The 18,471-nt window shown below is 41.5% G+C and overlaps 1 protein-coding gene across 2 annotated transcripts in view; it reads left to right on the forward strand.

Moving 5' to 3' along the window:
* Positions 1–18,471, forward strand: part of QSER1 (glutamine and serine rich 1) — a 100,326-nt gene that overhangs the window by 46,349 nt on the left and 35,506 nt on the right. For both annotated transcript variants that reach the window (XM_077460900.1, XM_077460901.1), the window contains exons 2-4: positions 7,624–7,736; positions 9,393–9,554; positions 12,534–16,088. In XM_077460900.1, the coding sequence (XP_077317026.1) occupies positions 7,624–7,736; positions 9,393–9,554; positions 12,534–16,088 (3,830 nt within the window). The remainder of the gene's footprint in view (positions 1–7,623; positions 7,737–9,392; positions 9,555–12,533; positions 16,089–18,471) is intronic.

The following is an 18,471-nucleotide window of genomic DNA, read 5'->3' on the forward strand; positions in this document are numbered from 1 at the left end:
AACTTTAATGGCATCCCAGCCTTAGTCCGTAGGGTTCAATATTGAGTTGGCCCACCCTTTGCAGCTATAACAGCTTCAACTCTTCTGGGAAGGCTGTCCACAAGGTTTAGGAGTGTGTCTGTCTGTGGGAATGTTTGACTGTTCTTCCAGAAGTGCATTTTTGACGCCAGGCACTGTTTGATGAGGCCTGGCTTGCAGTCTCTGCTCCAATTCCTCCCAAAGGTGTTCTATCGGGTGGAGGTCAGGACTCTGTGCAGGCCAGTCAAGTTTCTCCACCCCAAACTTGCTCATCCATGTCTTTATGGACCTTGTTTTGTGCACTGGTCTGTAGTCATGTTGGAACAGGAAGGGGCCATCCCCAAACTGTTCCCTAAAAGTTGGGAGCATGACATTGTCCAAAATGTCTTGGTATGCTGAAGGGCCAAGCCCAACCCCTGAAAAATTCCCCCCCCCCCCCCTCCAATACTTTTGGTATAGTGTGGATGAGTGAGTTTGGGGTTGAGGAACTTGTCTGGCCTGCACAGAGTCCTGACCTCTGGGGGAACCATTTTCTCAGGACTATCCCATCAGGCTCCATTCATCCCTCAACAAAACTTCTAGATCATTCGCCTGTCTGTGTGATCGGTACAGTGGCTGAGCGATGAGATCAGTAACACTGAGCCTGTGATTTTATCTGGCGCTGCATACTGAGCTGCAATGAGGACTGAATGTTCAGTATGGTTGCTTTATTCAGCGTCAGCCTCTTTGGACAAATTCCTGTGCCTGTTCATGACTGGTACATGAATCTGTCACAAGCCCCCATATTTGTTGTGCCATGGTGCGTCTGATCAGTGAAGCCGTTTATGAATTCAAATGAGCGTGTTTTGCGTAGGACCCAATTTGTAGTTTATCTGCTTTCCTGCTGGGAGAAGCTATAGAATACAATTGGCAGGCCTTGTCCAAACACTACAGATATCACTTGGCCTACTGTGCAAGTTCTTCGACATTTGTGTAGATTTATTCATTCTATGTTCAAACGCTTTTCTGTGCTACAGCGTAATATGACTGTGCCCTGTGCCCTTTGTTTTTGCTGGAAAAAAAAAACCTAAACTGGCCACACGCTGAGCACATTTCAGCCAACATTCGATCAGTGGGTGGCCCTATCGGTGCCCCTCCAAAAGACTTCTTCTATTGAAAAGTCAAAGAATCTAGGTGGAAAATTGTTCTCTGAGCAGCGGCCTCAATGGCACCGCAGTGGGTGCTTCTGCTGTCTAAAAATGTCTCCATTTGCAGTGCTTGGCGCAGATGGGATAAGTGTGTGTGTGTGTGTGTGTGTGTGTGTGTATATACATGCCTGCACAGAAACAAAGTATATCCTTTATAATTATAATGAGTATCTTTTTTTTTTTTAAGGTATTACCTTTTGCAGGAGCTTTTTGTATTTCTTGATTTATAAGCCTTGTAAATGCTGACACACATCCTATTTTTTGTGTGTTGAGATATATAGATGTATCGATTTATATTGTATGTGTATATGTGTGTATGTATGTATGTGTGTGTGTGTATATATATATATATATATATATATATATATATATATATATATATATATATTATAGTGCTCATAGTTTTACATACCCTGGCAGAATTTGTTTTCTTGGCCATTTTTCAGAGAATATGAATGATAAAACAAAAACATTTTTCACTCGTGGTTAGTGTTTGGCTGAAGCCATTTATTATCAATCAGCTGTTGTATTCTTTTTAAATTATAACAGAAATTACCCAAATGACCCTGATCCAAAAGTTTACGTATCCTGATTTTGGCCTGATAACATGCACACAAGTTGACACAGAGGTTTGAATGGCTATTAGCTATCCTAACCTGTGATCTGTTTGCTTGTAATTAGTGTGTGTGTATAAAAAGTCAATGAGTTTCTGGACTCCTGACAGACCCTTGCATCTTTGATCCAGTGCTGCACTGACGTTTCTGGATTCTGAGTCGTGGAGAAAGCAAAAGAATTGTCAAAAAGAATCTGTGAGGAAAAAATAGTTGAACTCTATAAAGCAGGAAAGGCATATATAAAAAGATATCCAAGAAATTGAGAATGGCAATCGGCAGTGTTCAAACTCTAATCAAGAAGTGGAAAATTAGGGGTTCTGTTGAAACCAAACCACGGTCAGGTAGACAACTAAAATTTCAGTCACAACTGCCAGGGAAGTTGTTCGGGGTGCAAAGAAAAACTCACAAATGCCTTCGGGTGAAATACAGGACTCTCTGAAAACATGTGGTGTGGCGGTTTCAAGATGCACAATAAAGAGGCACTTGAAGAAAGATGGGCTGCATGGTCGAGTCGCCAGAAGAAAGCCATTGCTGCGCAAATGCCACAAAGTATCCCTCTTACAATACGCCAAACAGCACAGAGACAAGCCTCAAACCTTCTGGCACAAAGTCATTTGGAGTGATAAAACCAACATTTTAGCTTTTTGGCCACAATCATAAACGCTACATTTGGAGAGGAGTCAACAAGGCCTATGATGAAAGGTACATCATTCTAACTGTGAAACACGGAGGTGTCTCCCTGATGTTTTGGGGATGTGTGAGCTACAAAGGCACAGGAAATTTGGTCAAAATTGATGACAAGATGAAAGCAGGGTGTTATCAAAAATATACTGGAGGAGCATCAGCCAGGAAGCTACGCATGGGATGTACTTGGACATTCCAAAATGATAAGGATCCAAAACAAGGTCAAGTCGACCTGCCTTTTGGCTAAAGCAGAATAAAGTGAAGGTTCTGGAGAGGCCATTTCAGTCTCCTGACCTCAATATCATTGAGCCACTCTGAGGAGATCTCAAATGTGCAGTTCATGGAAGACAGCCCAAGAATTTACAGGAACTGGAGGCTTTTTGCCAAGAGGAATGGGCAGCTTTACCACCTGAGAAGATGAAGAGCCCCATCCACAAATACCACAAAAGACTTAAAACTGTCATTGATGCTAAGGGGGCAATACACGGTATTAAGAACTGGGGTATGTAAACTTTTGATCGGGGTCATTTAGGTAGTTTCTTTTGCCAATATGATTTAAAATGAGTAAACAGTTGATTGCTAATAAATGGCTTCAGCCAAACACTGACCATGAGTGAAAAGTTTTTTTAGTGTTATCAATCACATTCTCTGAAAAAATGCAGAGAAATCATAATTTATGCCAGGGTATGTAAATTTATGAGCACAACTGTGTGTGTGTGTGTGGATATCTCACATATACTACTTTTTTTTTTTTTTTTTTTCTTCTGTACACCTTTCCAATTAAAAGGAGAACAAAAAAGAGTATAGCAGAAATAAAATCAATTTATGCATCTAGATGTATTGAAGACATTTATTGGTGAAAAATGGGGCATGGGTTTTAGTGTTAGATGGGATGGTGGTTTTGCAAATACTGTAATGCGATGCCCATCACCTCCCGGGATTGATGACACGCACATCCCAGGAGACCATGCAAAGCCGAGATGATGTGCGGGGCCGCGACCACAGAGGAGGAGAAGTAAAAAAAAAAATGGCAATTCATTACAACTGGACACATTAGTGCAGGATGGTGAGCAGTACAAAATGTGGGTGGAACTCCGCTTTAAATCTTGGCTTCCTGTATATTGTAAGCAAGCATGACATTTCTGAAATGGTGAGCTTAGAGTAGGGCCTCAAATCTCATGAAAAGTTGCTCCAGATCTGTGCTTTTTGGGATCCTCAACTTTCCTAAGAGAGAGAGCCCAGTCTAGTGAATGTTTCAACTCAACAATCCCCCCCCCTATTACTTTTATTGTGAAGGAATTACGTTTTAAACCATACAAAAGCAGAAGTTTTGTTTTTCTGCACTAATATTTTATCAGTCTGCCATTTCTAAACAGTCTGATTAATATTATTATTTATTTATTCTTTATTCTGCTTTCAAAGCCTTCAGTGTAATAGTCAGTCATAGTTGGATGTTGATTCCCTAAAGCTTTTTCTTAGCTTTACATTGCAAATACCTGACAGGCTGGATGACATTGCCTTTGTCTATCCCTAAAAAAAAAAAAAAAAAAAAAAAAAAAAAGCTAGAGTTTGTGAAGTTGTCTGTGTACAGTTTGTCCTGACTGAGCCACAGTGTGAGACCATAAGCATCCGCATCGACTGTCATGAGCAATTAGGGTATTTTACAGCATATAATGAGGCACACTTCACTGTTTTCTTGTATAGCACATTTGTGAGACAGAATGATGTGCCTGGTGCTATTTCAGTGTTTATGCTTTATCCTATGCCCCCCCCCCCCCCCCCCCTTTAACCTTTGCTATTTTGTTGATCTTTTTCTAGGCAAAAATTTTATTTTTTACTATAAGGCCTCATGCACTGAACGTTAAAATAACTTTATAAAAACACCAGTAGCTTTACAGTGAGTTGTGTGTGTGTGTGTGTGTGTGTGTGTGTGTGTGTGTGTGTGGTTTTTTATTTATTTTTTATTTTTTTTTAATTTATTTTTTTTAATTTATTTTGTTTGATTTTATTTATTTTTTGCGGTTTTCAGCATTGGCATTTTTTAGCATGGTGTTTGACTTTTTGATCCATTTGGTGGGGGGGGGGGGGAACTCTGCTGGTGAGCACTGCTTTTGAGCGTTTTTATCTGTGTTTTTTTTATTTTTATTTTACGTTGGAGCGTTTTTACAGCTGAAAAATTCTTCTCAGGGCCCACGCGTGTTTATTTTTTATTTATTTATTTATTAATTTTTTTAAGCCAAAAAACTCCCCAGCCAAAAACTGCTGATGACAGCCAAATTGCTGCAATGTGAACCAGGGCTCAATGACAGTTTGTTTTCTCTGCATGCTTAGATTTGACTGGAAGAGGTAATGTGGGGGCATGTGTGATTTTTAATTTGGGTTCTTCCCATTATCTAGTAGCTTGCGGTTCACCATAGGAGCATTAGTTCTAGTTCGCTGTGTGCGCTGTCATCACTTCACATCAATTACACAGGGTCAGGCTCATGTGTCAAGGAGCACTTGTCTGCTACATGTCATGATTAATCTTTAGCAGGACACAAACTCCCTCTGAGATTATTTTATTATGGGTTTCCACATAAATTCTGCCATGGGTGGGCACTCACCAGTCTGTTCTGTTTTTCTAAACTTTGTCATCGATCTTGCATTGTGATTATACTTTTTGGCGTTGTATTCATGAATGTGCTATTTTGTACTAGAAGTCTGTTTCAAAACAACATTTTTGCTGATCTTTACAGTTGCCTGTATGTACTGTCAGTTGGCTCTTGGGGTATCCTGGTAGCCTGGTCTTCAAGCCCATCTCAGGGTCAATCCTGAACCCCTCCCTTCATGCATTTAGATTTTTTTAAAAGGCCTGCTGGGCTATAAATGCAAGGGGGGTATTTTTCAAAGTGACGTTTTAACAAAATAAAGCATGCAGACACGGATGGGTGAGTTTGCTTGGAATATTAAAAATGGTGTTTTCACTGCGTGGTGCTCAGATGTAGTTTAGTTTTACAATACCTAGTGTTTCCTATTAAAATGATTGTAAAGTCTTGTGTGTGTGTGTGTGTGTGTGTGTGTGTGTGTGTTTGTTTTTTTTTTTTTTTTTTATTATTTTTACTGGAAAAAAAAAAAAAAAAAAAACTTGATAATACCTGCTCTGTTGCAGTGGATTTGCACAGAGCAGCCCAGATCCTCCTCTTCTCAGGTCCCTCTTTGACTCTCATAGCAAGCAGCTTGCTATTGGGGCACCCGAGTTAGTCTGTTCACGAAGCTGGAGCCCAGCCCGGCCCTGCCCCCTCTCTCTCCTAATTGGCTGACTGACTTTGACAGTAGTTGGAGCCAATGGAGAAAGAGACTGACTCCACCCCCCCCCCCCCCCCCGGATTGCATTTGGGGAATGGTCTACTGATCTATTAAAAACTGTTCTGTCAAACGCTCCTAAACATAAATGCAAATATGCGGCGCTATATTTGGCGGCACTATTTGGTTGCTAGCGGAGTAGATTTAACCTCTGCTAGCGGCCAAAAAAGGGTTAAAACCACTTTGGCGGTGGCTTTGGAAAGCTGCTTCATTGTTTTCAATGGGAAGGGGCACTTTAGGAGCAGTGAATACAACACCTTCAAAGATGCGGCTTGCAGGACTTTTTTTGACCGTCCTGCAAGCGCACCGCTCCAGTTTGAAAGCCCTTGGGGCTTTCACATTGGAGTCAATTGAGCAGCTCTTTCAGGGTGCTTTGCAGGCGCTATTTTTAGCAGCTCAGTGTGAAAGTAGCCTAACTGTTGGTTACTAGCTGTCAAGTTCCATGTTCAGAAGAGGTTTTTTAAACGTCCTGTGTTCATGAGGCCTTGCGTTGGAACTTCACTCAGAGCCAGTTCACACCAGACGCACTTCACCGTTCAGTTCCGTGTGCTTTTTTTTTCTGCACTAAAAATGCATGCACAGTGTACTCGCATGCACATGTATTCCAATGGCTCTAGTTCACACCATGCAGTCAGTTTCCGGTCAGTTTCTGGTGTAGAAACTGATCGGAAACTGACCGGAACTGACTGTATTGGTGCAGAAAAAACGGAACTGCATGGAGCTGCGTGGAACTGCATCTGGTGTGAACTGGCCCTCAATCAACATTGACTATTTTGAATCCTTATGCTGCTAGCATTAGTAAATGGGAAAGTAGATCATATTTACTTGTTAAACTTTTTTACATTTCCCTAGTTACTTCCTGGTTTCCACGCCTAGGCAAATGTCGTCATACATCCCAGGAGTCTTCAGGAGGGATTTTTTTTTGTTTTATTAATGTTTTCAAATATAGAAAAAAAAACAAAGCTACAATAGACACACGGTTCCATTATAAGAAGTTTCATACATTTTAAGTAGAGCTGGGCGATTTATTTTTTTATTTTTTTTGATGGCCACCACGTCGGTCCTGAAGATCTGTGGGAAGGAGTTTTTAGACGAGGGCGCAGCTTCGGCCTACTCCGTGGTGTCTGGCCTTGCGGACTAAGCTGAAGCTGCTGCCTCGCCTAAAAACTCTTGCCCACAGATCCTCAGGACTGGTGCGCTGTCAGCGCCGGTCCTAGTGGAAAAAAAATAATAAAAAATCTAAAACAATCTGACCTCTCAACTCGATTCAAGATTTAAATCTATTTTTTTCCCAGCCCTAATTTTAAGATAGTTTCTTCGTAATGCTTGCCAAGCGCATACTTTGCCGAAATTTTATATATTTATTTATTATTATTATTATTATTATTATTATTATTATGGCGGTGTGGGAAATAAGTGGAAGGGTTTTACTCAGCTAAGCACACCCTCCTGTCTGCATGCCTGAGCAAATACTGTAGATGGCTTCAAGTAATCACTACACAAATCATCGGCCCTTACTCAAGATGGCCAGAAATGCTAGCAGTGTTTTTCTAAGTGATTTCAGCAAAATAAAGCAGAGACAAGGATTGATGGCTGAGTTTGAATATTCAATTAATGTTTAAAAATTAATTAAATTACGCTTTTGGTTTGTGGTGTTCAGATACAATGTAGTTCCGCTTTAATGTATCTTCAAGTTAAAATTTTCGGTTTCCTTTTAAATTAAACACTAGCTGTTTTAACACTCCTGTTGCTTTTTTTTTCCTCTTTTGTTTGTACAGTCTAAGCTATGGAGCTGGACACCCATCTCATTCAGAAACAGATCTTCTTCACCGACAGACCTATGCAGCCACCCATCAGCTACCTGGATACGCTACTGCACACCATCCTACAGGTATTGCATGTTGAATCAAAGCTGCAAATTACTTCTTTGATAGTCTTGACAGGGATGAAACAAATCCTCCTACACAAGTTGTGCCTTTTTATCTGCAGTCTTCCTTTCTCTACAGTCATTCAAATTCCAGAATTTAAAAGCTTGTCTGAGCTGTCAAAAAAAAAGGTGTGGAGAGCCGAAGTCACACTGCAGAGCCCAGTGAGGAGAGCTGATGGCTAATTGTAGGGAAGAGATACACCCACCTTCACACAGAACCAGAGCTGAGGCTATCAATCACCTGGAGCTCCTTCCCCATCCTTTTTATCTTTATCTTTTTTTACCTTTTTATCTTGGTGTCAGGAAAACTTGTCAGAAGTGATTCATGCTGATAGAGGAACGAAGCAACACACAGACATGGCGCATAAGCCCCGTACACGCAATCAGAAAATCATACGTAAAATACAGCATATCAATCGATCCTACGATAATCTGATTGGATGTTTTGGTTGCCTCTTGAAAGCTGTGTACCAACAAAGTTATCCAAAGGGGACCAGCATGAAAATTTGATACATTATTTTTTATTTATTTTTTACAATTTGTACCAATTTAATACCAGATCATACAATTTTTGTTTTAAAGTGCTACTGAAGTCTCGCTTTTTTGTTTAAGAAAAAAAAAACATGTATGTTATACTTGCCTGTTCTGTGCAGTGGTTTTGTATGTACAAAGCCACTTTTTGGCTTGATTGTAGGATCTGGGAGGGGCGTGCACAGCAGCAGCGCAGAAGGACTGGATGTACAACACACCTCATGTGTGCTTTTGATGTTTTTTTTGGGGGGTGCGTCCTAAAATAGTTAAGTGAGCCTGTCTGCTCAGGGTCACTGTAAAGAATTGCACATCTGTAATAGGTGCTGGACTTGCTTTCTGGTGGCCAGTTTGTTATAACACTGCCTTTTTTGGTGCTTGCCAACTGCTGCTCAATTATTCCACACCAGTCATGTGGAATTCCTGCACCCCCCACTACACCTTGTGGATTCTGTTACCAGCTTGTATGTCACTCTAGGGCAGTGACTCTCAACCAGGGTTCCATGGAACACCCCAGGCTTCCTCCAGAGGTTGCTAGGGGTACCTTCAACATTGGGCAATTTCTGCCTCTCAGATAAGTTCCACTGACACTATTTATCTTTTTAGCTATCTGTAAGGAGGTAAATCTTCCCAATGACCACAAGTGTAAGGACTGTTCTTCCTACTGACCATCACACTAATGTATCATGAGTTGTAGATTTCAAATTTTTAGCAGGGCTTCCCTACCGGAGAACTATTTTAAGGGTTCCTCTGTGTTGAAAAGGTTGAGAGAGGCTGCTCTAGGGTGTATGAGCCAGCAGCAGGAACCATTGCATGCAGTGGGAGGAATAGGGTGTTCAGCCCATCCGGCAGTCTAATACCTGCAGTGGCTGCTAAGTTCAAAAGAGTTGATGGTTCAAAAAATTAGCAACTGGATAGACGAGTATAGAGCTTGTCTTATTTACGGGTATTTTATTTCTTCTTTTTACTGTGTTCTGACAGGGTCGCTTTGATTAAAGAAAAAATATAATACATTGGTATTGAACATTTTGTAATATATGCTTCTATTCTGTGCTATGTAAAAATAAAAAATTCATCCCTATCTGGATTCAGGTCTCTCTGGAATCTTTGACACGGGCCTGCATGTGGCAGGTGGAAACACTACAGAAACCTCCGTGATGAACTTTCTGTCTGCAATAGAGTCTCGCACTGTGCAAGCAGCTTCATCAGGCACAACCCTCCTGCCGCAGTTCAGGGCCCCATCATGGCAGACAGGTAATAGTAATGCATTTTTTTCTTTTGTAGGTGGCTGTGAGATGAGCTAGTCATGACTAGCAGTTACATAGGGTTGTTTTATTGTAGCCATTTCTGAATCATACTTTTTTGGCTGCCATGCCAGCAAAATGTAAAAAGTGGCAGAGCACACAGACTTCACAGGGAAGACTAGGGTGAGAAAAAAACCCTAAGTGAAGCTACAAAGAATACATTGCACATGTTTCACAGGTAAAAGTACAAAAAATGTCTTCTCTTTTACGCTCCTTGATAGGGATGTTGGTCGTTCAGCTGATCAGTTTAGACTCTAGTAATATCCTGTGTGATCAACAGTTATGTCTTATTGCTAGCCTAATCCTGGGATCTGCTGCTTACACTGGCTTGCTTAATAAGGTAATTATTTCAGCAGTTTAGCATTTTTTTTTTTTAATAGGGTTTTTTTTTTTTAATACCACAGATCTACATCGCATTAGTGTTAACCCCAGACTAAAGGCTCTTTCACACTGCTCCATTGCAAAAATATTATATGCATTTCCTGTGCATTTTTCATCTCTGAAAAAAAGCACCAAAATGCAAACACAGGTGCGTTTTTGATACATTTTCTATTCATTGCACCAAAAATGTGGGAAAGCAGAACTTTTAAAAACTGTGACTGGTGTGAAGAGTTCTATAAGATTTAAACTGATCAGCGTGAAAGGGCCCTAAAGGCAAAACTCTTTTAGTTTTTTGACAGTGAAGATGGATTAGAACCCCTGTCAGATTTTATTGATGTTCGTCTGTAGCTCCGGAGATTCACCCTCTCGATTTGTCCTATTTACCTTTTTATAACTGAAAGTGAATCGAAAGAAAATCACAAATTTTGGGTTGTCCCTAGATAAGTAGTGGAGGGTAAATCTTCCAATGGGAACACTAGTTCTGGTGACCTAGGGGGCCCGAGGGATTCCCTTCATTTGCAGGGATTTTCCCTCACTTCCTTTTTTTTTTTTTTTTTTTTTTTTTTCGCTATCAGAGTGGAATTAAATGGAAATCTCCCCAATGGGACACAGATGGCAAAAAAATAAGCGGACAGGGATTATGACCTTCCCTTACTGTATCCAAAATGAAAAAAGTTTTGCCTATAGTTCTACTTTAAGAAACAGGGTTTTAGACAAAAACTTCATGTTGTATCTTACAAGTCCTTAGATCAGTGATGGCGAACCTTGGCACTCCTGATGTTTTGGAACTACATTTCCCATGATGCTCAAGTACACTGCAGAGTGGGTGAGCATCATGCGAAATGTAGTTCCAAAACATCTGGGGTGCCAAGGTTCGCCATCACTGCCTTAGATGGTGGTGACTTCATTGGTTGTCTGTTTTAAGGCAAGTACGTTTTTTCTTGAAGTGTATATAAAAAAAAAAAGTTGACCAAAAATGATTGTGTCCTTGTAACTTCTGTGTAGTATTATCATTATTCAGGATTTATATAGCGCCAACAGTTTATGCAGCGCTTTACAATGTTAAAGGGGAGACAGTTCAGTTATAATACCATTAAAATACAAGAGTGTTAAGAGGCCCCTGCTCCTAAGAACTCAGTCCAATAGGTTGAGGCAAGTGGTACAAAAGGTTAGAACTGTGGGGAATGAGGTGATGGAAGTGATGAGGCTTGATGGGCTTTCCTGAAGTGATGGGTTTTCAGGGGTCGCCTAAAGACAACCAGAGTAGGTGATAGCTGGACAGATTGAGGTAGAGAGTTCCAGAGGATGGGAAAGGCTCTGGAGAAGTCCTGGAGTTTAGCATGGGAGGAGGAGACCAGGGATCTAGAGAGCAGGATGTCTTGGGAGGACGGTTTGGGTGATATTTGGAGACCATATTGTTGATATAGCTGGGGGCAGAGTTGTGTATGGCTTTGTATGTTGTTTGGATTTCAGCTAATTAAATTCAAAATACTATCTCAATGCCATCAGCTTTACAAGATGTTTGGTGACCTACACAACCCATTTTCCTTGTGTAAGGTAGCTGAGGAGAGGGAGATATGCTTGTAGCTCAAATCAGGAGAGGTGTCTAGGGTGCAGGTCAATCCTCTTGGTACAGTAAGTGAGCATTTGTCATCTTAGGCCAGGAAATGTAGTAATGATGTGATCATCGGGTGAAAATAAAGCATCCCTAAAAGGGACATAATGCAGCCACCACATCTAATGCAGTATATTAAATGTTTTTTGTTTTTTTTTTGGTGGTAGATGCAATTTAATGCTGTTCAGTTACCTGCTTTTTCTCTGCTTTCAGGCAATGTGTACAGCTTTTTACTACCAAAATTGCTTAAATTCAATTTTTACCGGTCTGTAATGATTCTCGGTTACCAAAGTTTTTAACCTGTTTCTTCTTTGATTCATCCTCAATGATTGCTTCATTGTGTGATCCATTAAGTGTAGACATAAGATTACCCAGAGGACCCTGAATCCGATGTACCGTATTTTTCGGACTATAAGGCGCACGTAAAAGCCTAAATTTTCTCCCAAAAACGACCGTGCGCCTTATAGTCCGGTGCGCCTTATATATGACCTGTTGACATCGCTGGAGTTCTTTGTTAACAGTATCTGTCATCTTGACGTAAACCTTCGGACTATAAGGCGCACGTAAAAGCCTAAATTTTCTCACAAAATCGACCGTGCGCCTTATAGTCCGATGCGCTTTATATATATGGAAATATCCATTTTATCAGCCGGTCGTTGCTAGTGCGCCTTATAATCCGGTGCGCCTTATAGTCCGATGCGCCTTATATATGGAAATATCCATTTTATCAGCCGGTCGTTGCTAGTGCGCCTTATAATCCGGTGCGCCTTATAGTCCGAAAAATACGGTATGTGCAATAGATTGCAGAAGCAATTGGCTAATCACAGATCATCTTTGTGGCATAGATTGTGTAGAAATTGCCTATATAACTTGCATGCTAGTGCATTGGTTTTATTCCATTTTCTTATGAGACCATTTCTATTCCTGCCCCAGGTATGCATTCCTCAGCGGCAACAGAGTTGTTTGTAACTGGAGCCCTTCAAACGTCTGGAACATTTCCAACTTCCGCTCTCTCGGCCTATCAGCATCCCAACACATTCAGCTCTAGAAACTTTGCCACAACTCCATCTTTAACTCTTCAGGATGGAACTTTCAGTGCTACTACCAATGGTCTACTTTCTCACCATGATCCTTTGCTGTCAATCAAGACCTCACAGACTCCAACTGCCTTGACGTTTGAGCGCCTGGGCAGTGCAGTGCTGAGTACCAGCATACCGCAGTCGTCAACATATCGGTCTGCACAGGAATCTGCGCCACATCTCTTGCAACCCCAGTTCAGTTTATTGCCGACAGCACTTGGGGGGACACAGCAGACAGCTCAGCCATACAGTACATCGGTCTTTACTGGTTCTACTGCCTCCATCGAAAGAGCACTTCAGAGGGAATGTAGTGTTATTAAACACCATCAGAGGCCTTCAAGTACACAGTCTGTACAGGCACAGCTTTCTGGTACTCAGCATTCCTTGCCGAATTACTTAAGTGCAACAGGAGCTGCCTTGCCTGACGCAGCGAGACAGTCTGCTCTTTTATGTGCTCCACTTGGAGCTCTTACTCAGGTGAGCAACGGTGGACCAGTGCAGAAAACCCCTCAAGTTTCTGTTGAGTTATCTCAGTCATACCCATCTGCCATACCATCTCCAGGTTTCCCACCCTCCTCTACAAAAGCAAAGAATTGCCCAACAAAGGCACCTCCAAGGTCATCAAAAAATCCAAAATCTCAGAGCGTTTCTTCTCCTGGACAAACCCAAAGCTATACAAAGTCTCCTCAAAACCAGAGTTCAGTCATTTCAAGCCAAGCACAAGCCTTTTCCACAGCACAGTTAAGTAGTCTTCTGCCTGTAAGCCAGTCCCCCATCTACGTTTCAATACAGTCCCCAAACCTGCCATCTGCTAGTCAATCACAAGTGTTTTCAACAATCAAATCCGAAAAGCTGCCTCCATTGTACAAACCACTGACCGCATTCTCAAGCCAATCACAAACCGTAACCTCCAACAGCCAGACACTAAGTTACTCATCAGATCAGCAGCCACTTACGCTGTCTTCAGTTTCAAGTGAGAACTACTCTGACCAAACGCGAGAACTGTCTTCAGCTAGCCAGACGCAAAGTTATTCTTCCAGTAACACTCAGGGTTTAACTCCGGTCAGTCAATCACAAGTTAGCTATTCATCTCAATCACAAGTGATGTCACCAGTAAGTCCTTCAGATAGTTATAATTCTGGACAGAACCTACCACTAGCATCCCCATCTCTTCCATTCTCTGCTTCCTCTCGTGGGCAAACTATGCCTGCCTCAAGCCCAACTCAGAATTACATTTCTATGCATTCATCCCAGAATACACAAGAATCCACTTCTCCACAGTCTCAGAAATTTTTGCCGACCGTTCCATCACCCTCATTTGCATCTCCAAGTCACTCACAAAACTTGCAAAACAGAACATCTGCAGACTCCAAGGCCTATGTGAAGAGGAAGTCTGACACTAACCTCTATGCATCTGCAAAGCAAGAGGACAAGTTTCAGATTCAGGACTTGCAGGCATTACAGCAGCAAACTAATATGGAATCCACTACATCGGGGCTAAGTGAGGGGGAAATGGGTACCCAAGAGTCGGTATATAGTGTTTCTAAGGCTGATGATCGATATTCACAAAGTGTTATCAAAAGCAATTCTCGAATGGAAGACCAAGTTCTTGGCATGCAAGGACCTAAAAAAGATGAGCGAATGTTAAGCCCTACAGGGCACATGTCACAGCATATTGGCCATATAAATAATCCAACTGGCCATGATGCTACAAAGTCAACAGACTTGGCACAGCCTACGCAAGTAAGTGCTAAAGACTTAAGTCAGCAGCATACCATGATGCATAAAGTGCATGAAGCAAAACTTCCTGAGCAGCCAAGTACATCCCCTCAACTTCAGGCTGTATTGAGACATCCTCAGCATCTACAGCTACAGGGTGCACAGGTACTTCTAGATTCTGACTTGCAGATGTTTCAGCAGTCAATTTTACAGTCCACTCTGGCTCAAGCAAAGACACCTGCTCCAATGCAACGAATCCAGAGCCCTCAGCAGGTAACACATCAGTTCCTTCAAATGGATGGACACATTATCCAGAGCAATGGAGGACAGCCTCAGCAATCACTTCACTCTCAAGACTCTGATGTAGTCAAAATGGACACTTCCGATGGGAAACACTTGCAGCAACACTTGCAAGGACAGAGAGCTCGTATAGACTCAAAGAATCAGTTTGATTCCCTAAACCCAATGTGTTTCTCAGAAACCATGCTGCTAGGCGATGAACGCAACTTTTTGTCTCATGTTGATGACATTCTAGCAGCTACAGCAGCTCAAGAGTTTGCCAAGTCCTCTGCCGATGAAAATATGTCAGTCAAATCAGAGGACTCCAAATCTCGTTTTCAGTCCTTAAATATAAGAAACATGCCTACAAATTTCACCGCTTCAAAGCCACAACAAAACCTGAACACTTTATCTTTAAATGGTGGCCAAACAGCAATAAACCTTTCTACTGTATCTACACCTCATTCCAAAAATGTTAGTATTGATCAGAATCGCATTCAACCTTTAGATCAAGACTTGCCAAGTGGCATGGGTTCACCAGTGCTAGGGACCAGCCAAGATGACCACGAGAAGAATTCTGATGTGAATAAGAAGCAAGAATCTAAGGACACTAAAGATGTTCCTAATGATGGAAGAGATTCAGAGTTTATGAGTGGTACCAAGAGCCTTAATGAGGAGGGCACTACATCGGGAGGAGACTTTATCATGGGCCAAGATGAAAATGCAGCTGTTGTTGGACAGCTGCAGAGTCAAAGTCATATGTCGAAACCTGACCCTCAAGGGAGCAGTGGCTCCAGTGGCCAAATGGACGAAAACTGCCAAGACTTAGCACAAGATGGCCTTCAAAAGAATAAGGTAAAGGACAAGATGCCAATTAAGCAGTTTGCTGAGGATGAAAATGCAAATCTCAAACAAGTGAAAAGGAATGTACAAATGAAACGCCCCATGCTTAAAGGCCCAGATGTGCAATTTTCCTCACATGTTTCTGAAGGGTATTATGATACCTACCAGAATCAGGAGAGGATGAGACAAAAAATTAAGGAGGTGGAGGAGAAACAGCCAGAAGTTAAGACAGGTTTCATTGCCTCCTTCTTAGACTTTCTAAAGACTGGACCAAAACAGCAGTTTTCTGCTCCTGCTGTGCGTGTTCCCAACAGAATTCGAAGGCCATGTACCCCAGTGATCAAGTCCCCCTGTCCAGGTCCTGTTTCTCAGACTCCTGCTGCTGTTGTTTCTGAGGTTGGCAGCTCTCCTAAAAAGCCTGAGGAGGAGGTCAAAAAGAATTTGGAGGCCCTGCCCTCATTCTCTTCTGACGACGATGATTCTGTTGGAGGCAATAATGATCTGCAGAAAAGTATCTCCACGGCTTTGTCAGCCTTAGATGAGAATGGGGAAAAAAGGAATAAAACGGGTAAGATTTCATTATTTAGGCTAAATGTCAACCTGCATGTCATTGTACCAGTAGAAAATATGGCATGTATTTTGTACAGCAGACAGCTTCAAACTGAATGGGTCCCCTCCCCCCTTGATTTTTTTTTACCCCTTTTGTTGCAGGCACTATTGGACAATTGTCAAATTTCACAGCAGAATCAGTGAAGTTGTTCCCTCAGCGGACCGGCTTTTTTGTTTGACTTTTCCAGCAGGGGCCCAGCAGCCTTTAAGCATTCTAATGTTGAACACAGAGCATGACGTCTGGGAAGGTGAGCTAAACTGCTGAGAGAATGGTTTCAGTACTTCTGCTGTGAAATTTGACGATGGTCTGCTGCACAGTGCCTGCAGCTACAGAGGTAAGTAAATGCTTGTTTTAAAGTGTATTTACTGCCCAGCCACAGATTCACTTTAATGTTCAGCTCACTGTATGTTCAAGTTGCAGTGAGAATGAGGACTCTTATTGTCGACCAGATTATTACATTTAGTTACTGGGTGCAGCCCTGTAATTAGGTTAGTTCTGGAGGTTTGGTGAAATTCAAATCTCCTTATTCTTTGCAGCAGTAATAAGTGTGTTTATTAATTTTTTTTTGTAGGTTATAATCTGGAGTTGCCAGTTTCTGCGCTGCTTTTTCAGGTAGCTTGAAGGCCTTTTAAGTTTGCCATAGATGGATTGAAATTTTGGCAGGTACAGTAGGGGCCAGTTAAATTTTGATTCATCTATGGATGTTGTGGCTCGACAGACGTCAATCTAATGATCGACTTTTGAAGAACCGGATGTTGGAAAAATTTTATTTGATCAGCTGCTGTGGCTAATGAGCTGCAGCACTGATCAGGGTATTCTGACAGTGGAGGAGTTCAAAAATGCAAAAATACAATAACTAACATAGTTGGGATGATTTCTTGATCCACCTCGCTTGTGTTTAATGGGAGAATCTGACAGGTTTTTTTTTTTTTTTTTGCTGGCTGATAAAAAGTATCCATCTATGGCCAGCCTGAAAAGGGATTCTATAGTCTTTTCAATGTTAAAACAGTAGTAAATTCATATAAAACAAATTCAGCCTCCCACCCCGCAAGTTAATGGCACAATGTGCTAGTATGAGTCGCATACTAGCACGTTATGACAGACTTGCCTAAAAAAAAAAGACCTCCAGCGGCAAGCTGTCGCAGGGATTCCATCTTCACCTGTTCTTCCTTCCAAGTTCGTGGGCTCCAGCCGAGCCACAGTGTCACTACCGCACATGCACATTGGAGCCGTGTAACAGAGCTCTGATTGACGACACATTCACCACCTCAATTCAGTGCTTTAGTGACATTGGCTGCAAAATAATCAAATATCTCCTAAACGGTGCACATTTCGGAGATATTAATTTTACCTGCAGGTAGGCTGTTATTATAAGCTTACCCGTAGGTAAATGTCACAAATGTTACTTCCATAATGCCTTAGTGTATATTGTCACCCCTACATTTGGAGTTTTGCGTGGAATGTGTCAGATTTGGCTTTGTTTCTTTTTTTTCTTTTTTTTTTTTTGTGTCATACCAATACAAACAAAAGAAATAAACATGAGAATGCCTAAACGTTTGTAATTGCAATAATTTTCTTGGTGAAGTGGTGCATTATCTGACAAATGTAGGGGTGCCAATAATTTTGGCCATCTTGGTACACCAGCACTCGTCCACAGCAAGCCTACAGTCAGAAAGCGGCAAGCGGACATCTTTTTATACCCACCGAAGTCTTGCATTTTAAATGTATTTTTACCAGTAAACTCGGCTTATATAGTGAAATACAGTATTTTGGTATCCGTCAAACTGTTTTCATGTTGATTTTTTTAAATCAGCGGTGTTCTGTCAGATTAGAAAACCTGTGAGATCAGCAGGCTTGCTGATGCTTTTAAAATTCAACATCAAAACAGTGTTATGCCACGTACACTCGACAGGACTTTCCGGCAGACCAGGTCTGACGGTCTTCCCGATGGACTTTCGGCAGAGTTCCTACAGACTGTAGCAAATTAGAACATGCTCTGATGGGGTTTTTCACCTTCCTCTGGCTCATCTGGGTATAGAATTGGGTATATGGGATTGTATGATATTATTATTATTATTATTATTATTAATAATAATTTTTTTATTTTTATTTTTTGTGTTTGATCTGGATGGACTTGTCTTTTTTCAACCTGACTAACTATGTAACTTCTGCCCACACACAAATGGACTAAGTCCCTTCGAAAGTCGTTTTGAAGGTGATGACGTAAGACGAGACTAAAGGAAGTTCAATAGCCAGTAGCTAATGGCTTCCCTTGTGTCGTATTTGGTCCTTTGGACCAGCATACAGACAAGCGGTTTTCCCGATGGGCATTGAGTCCGTC

Source organism: Lithobates pipiens, unplaced genomic scaffold, assembly GCF_037356315.1.
Source record: "Lithobates pipiens isolate NorthernLeopardFrog02 unplaced genomic scaffold, aLitPip1_a1.2 Scaffold_10, whole genome shotgun sequence".
NCBI lineage: Eukaryota > Metazoa > Chordata > Amphibia > Anura > Ranidae > Lithobates > Lithobates pipiens.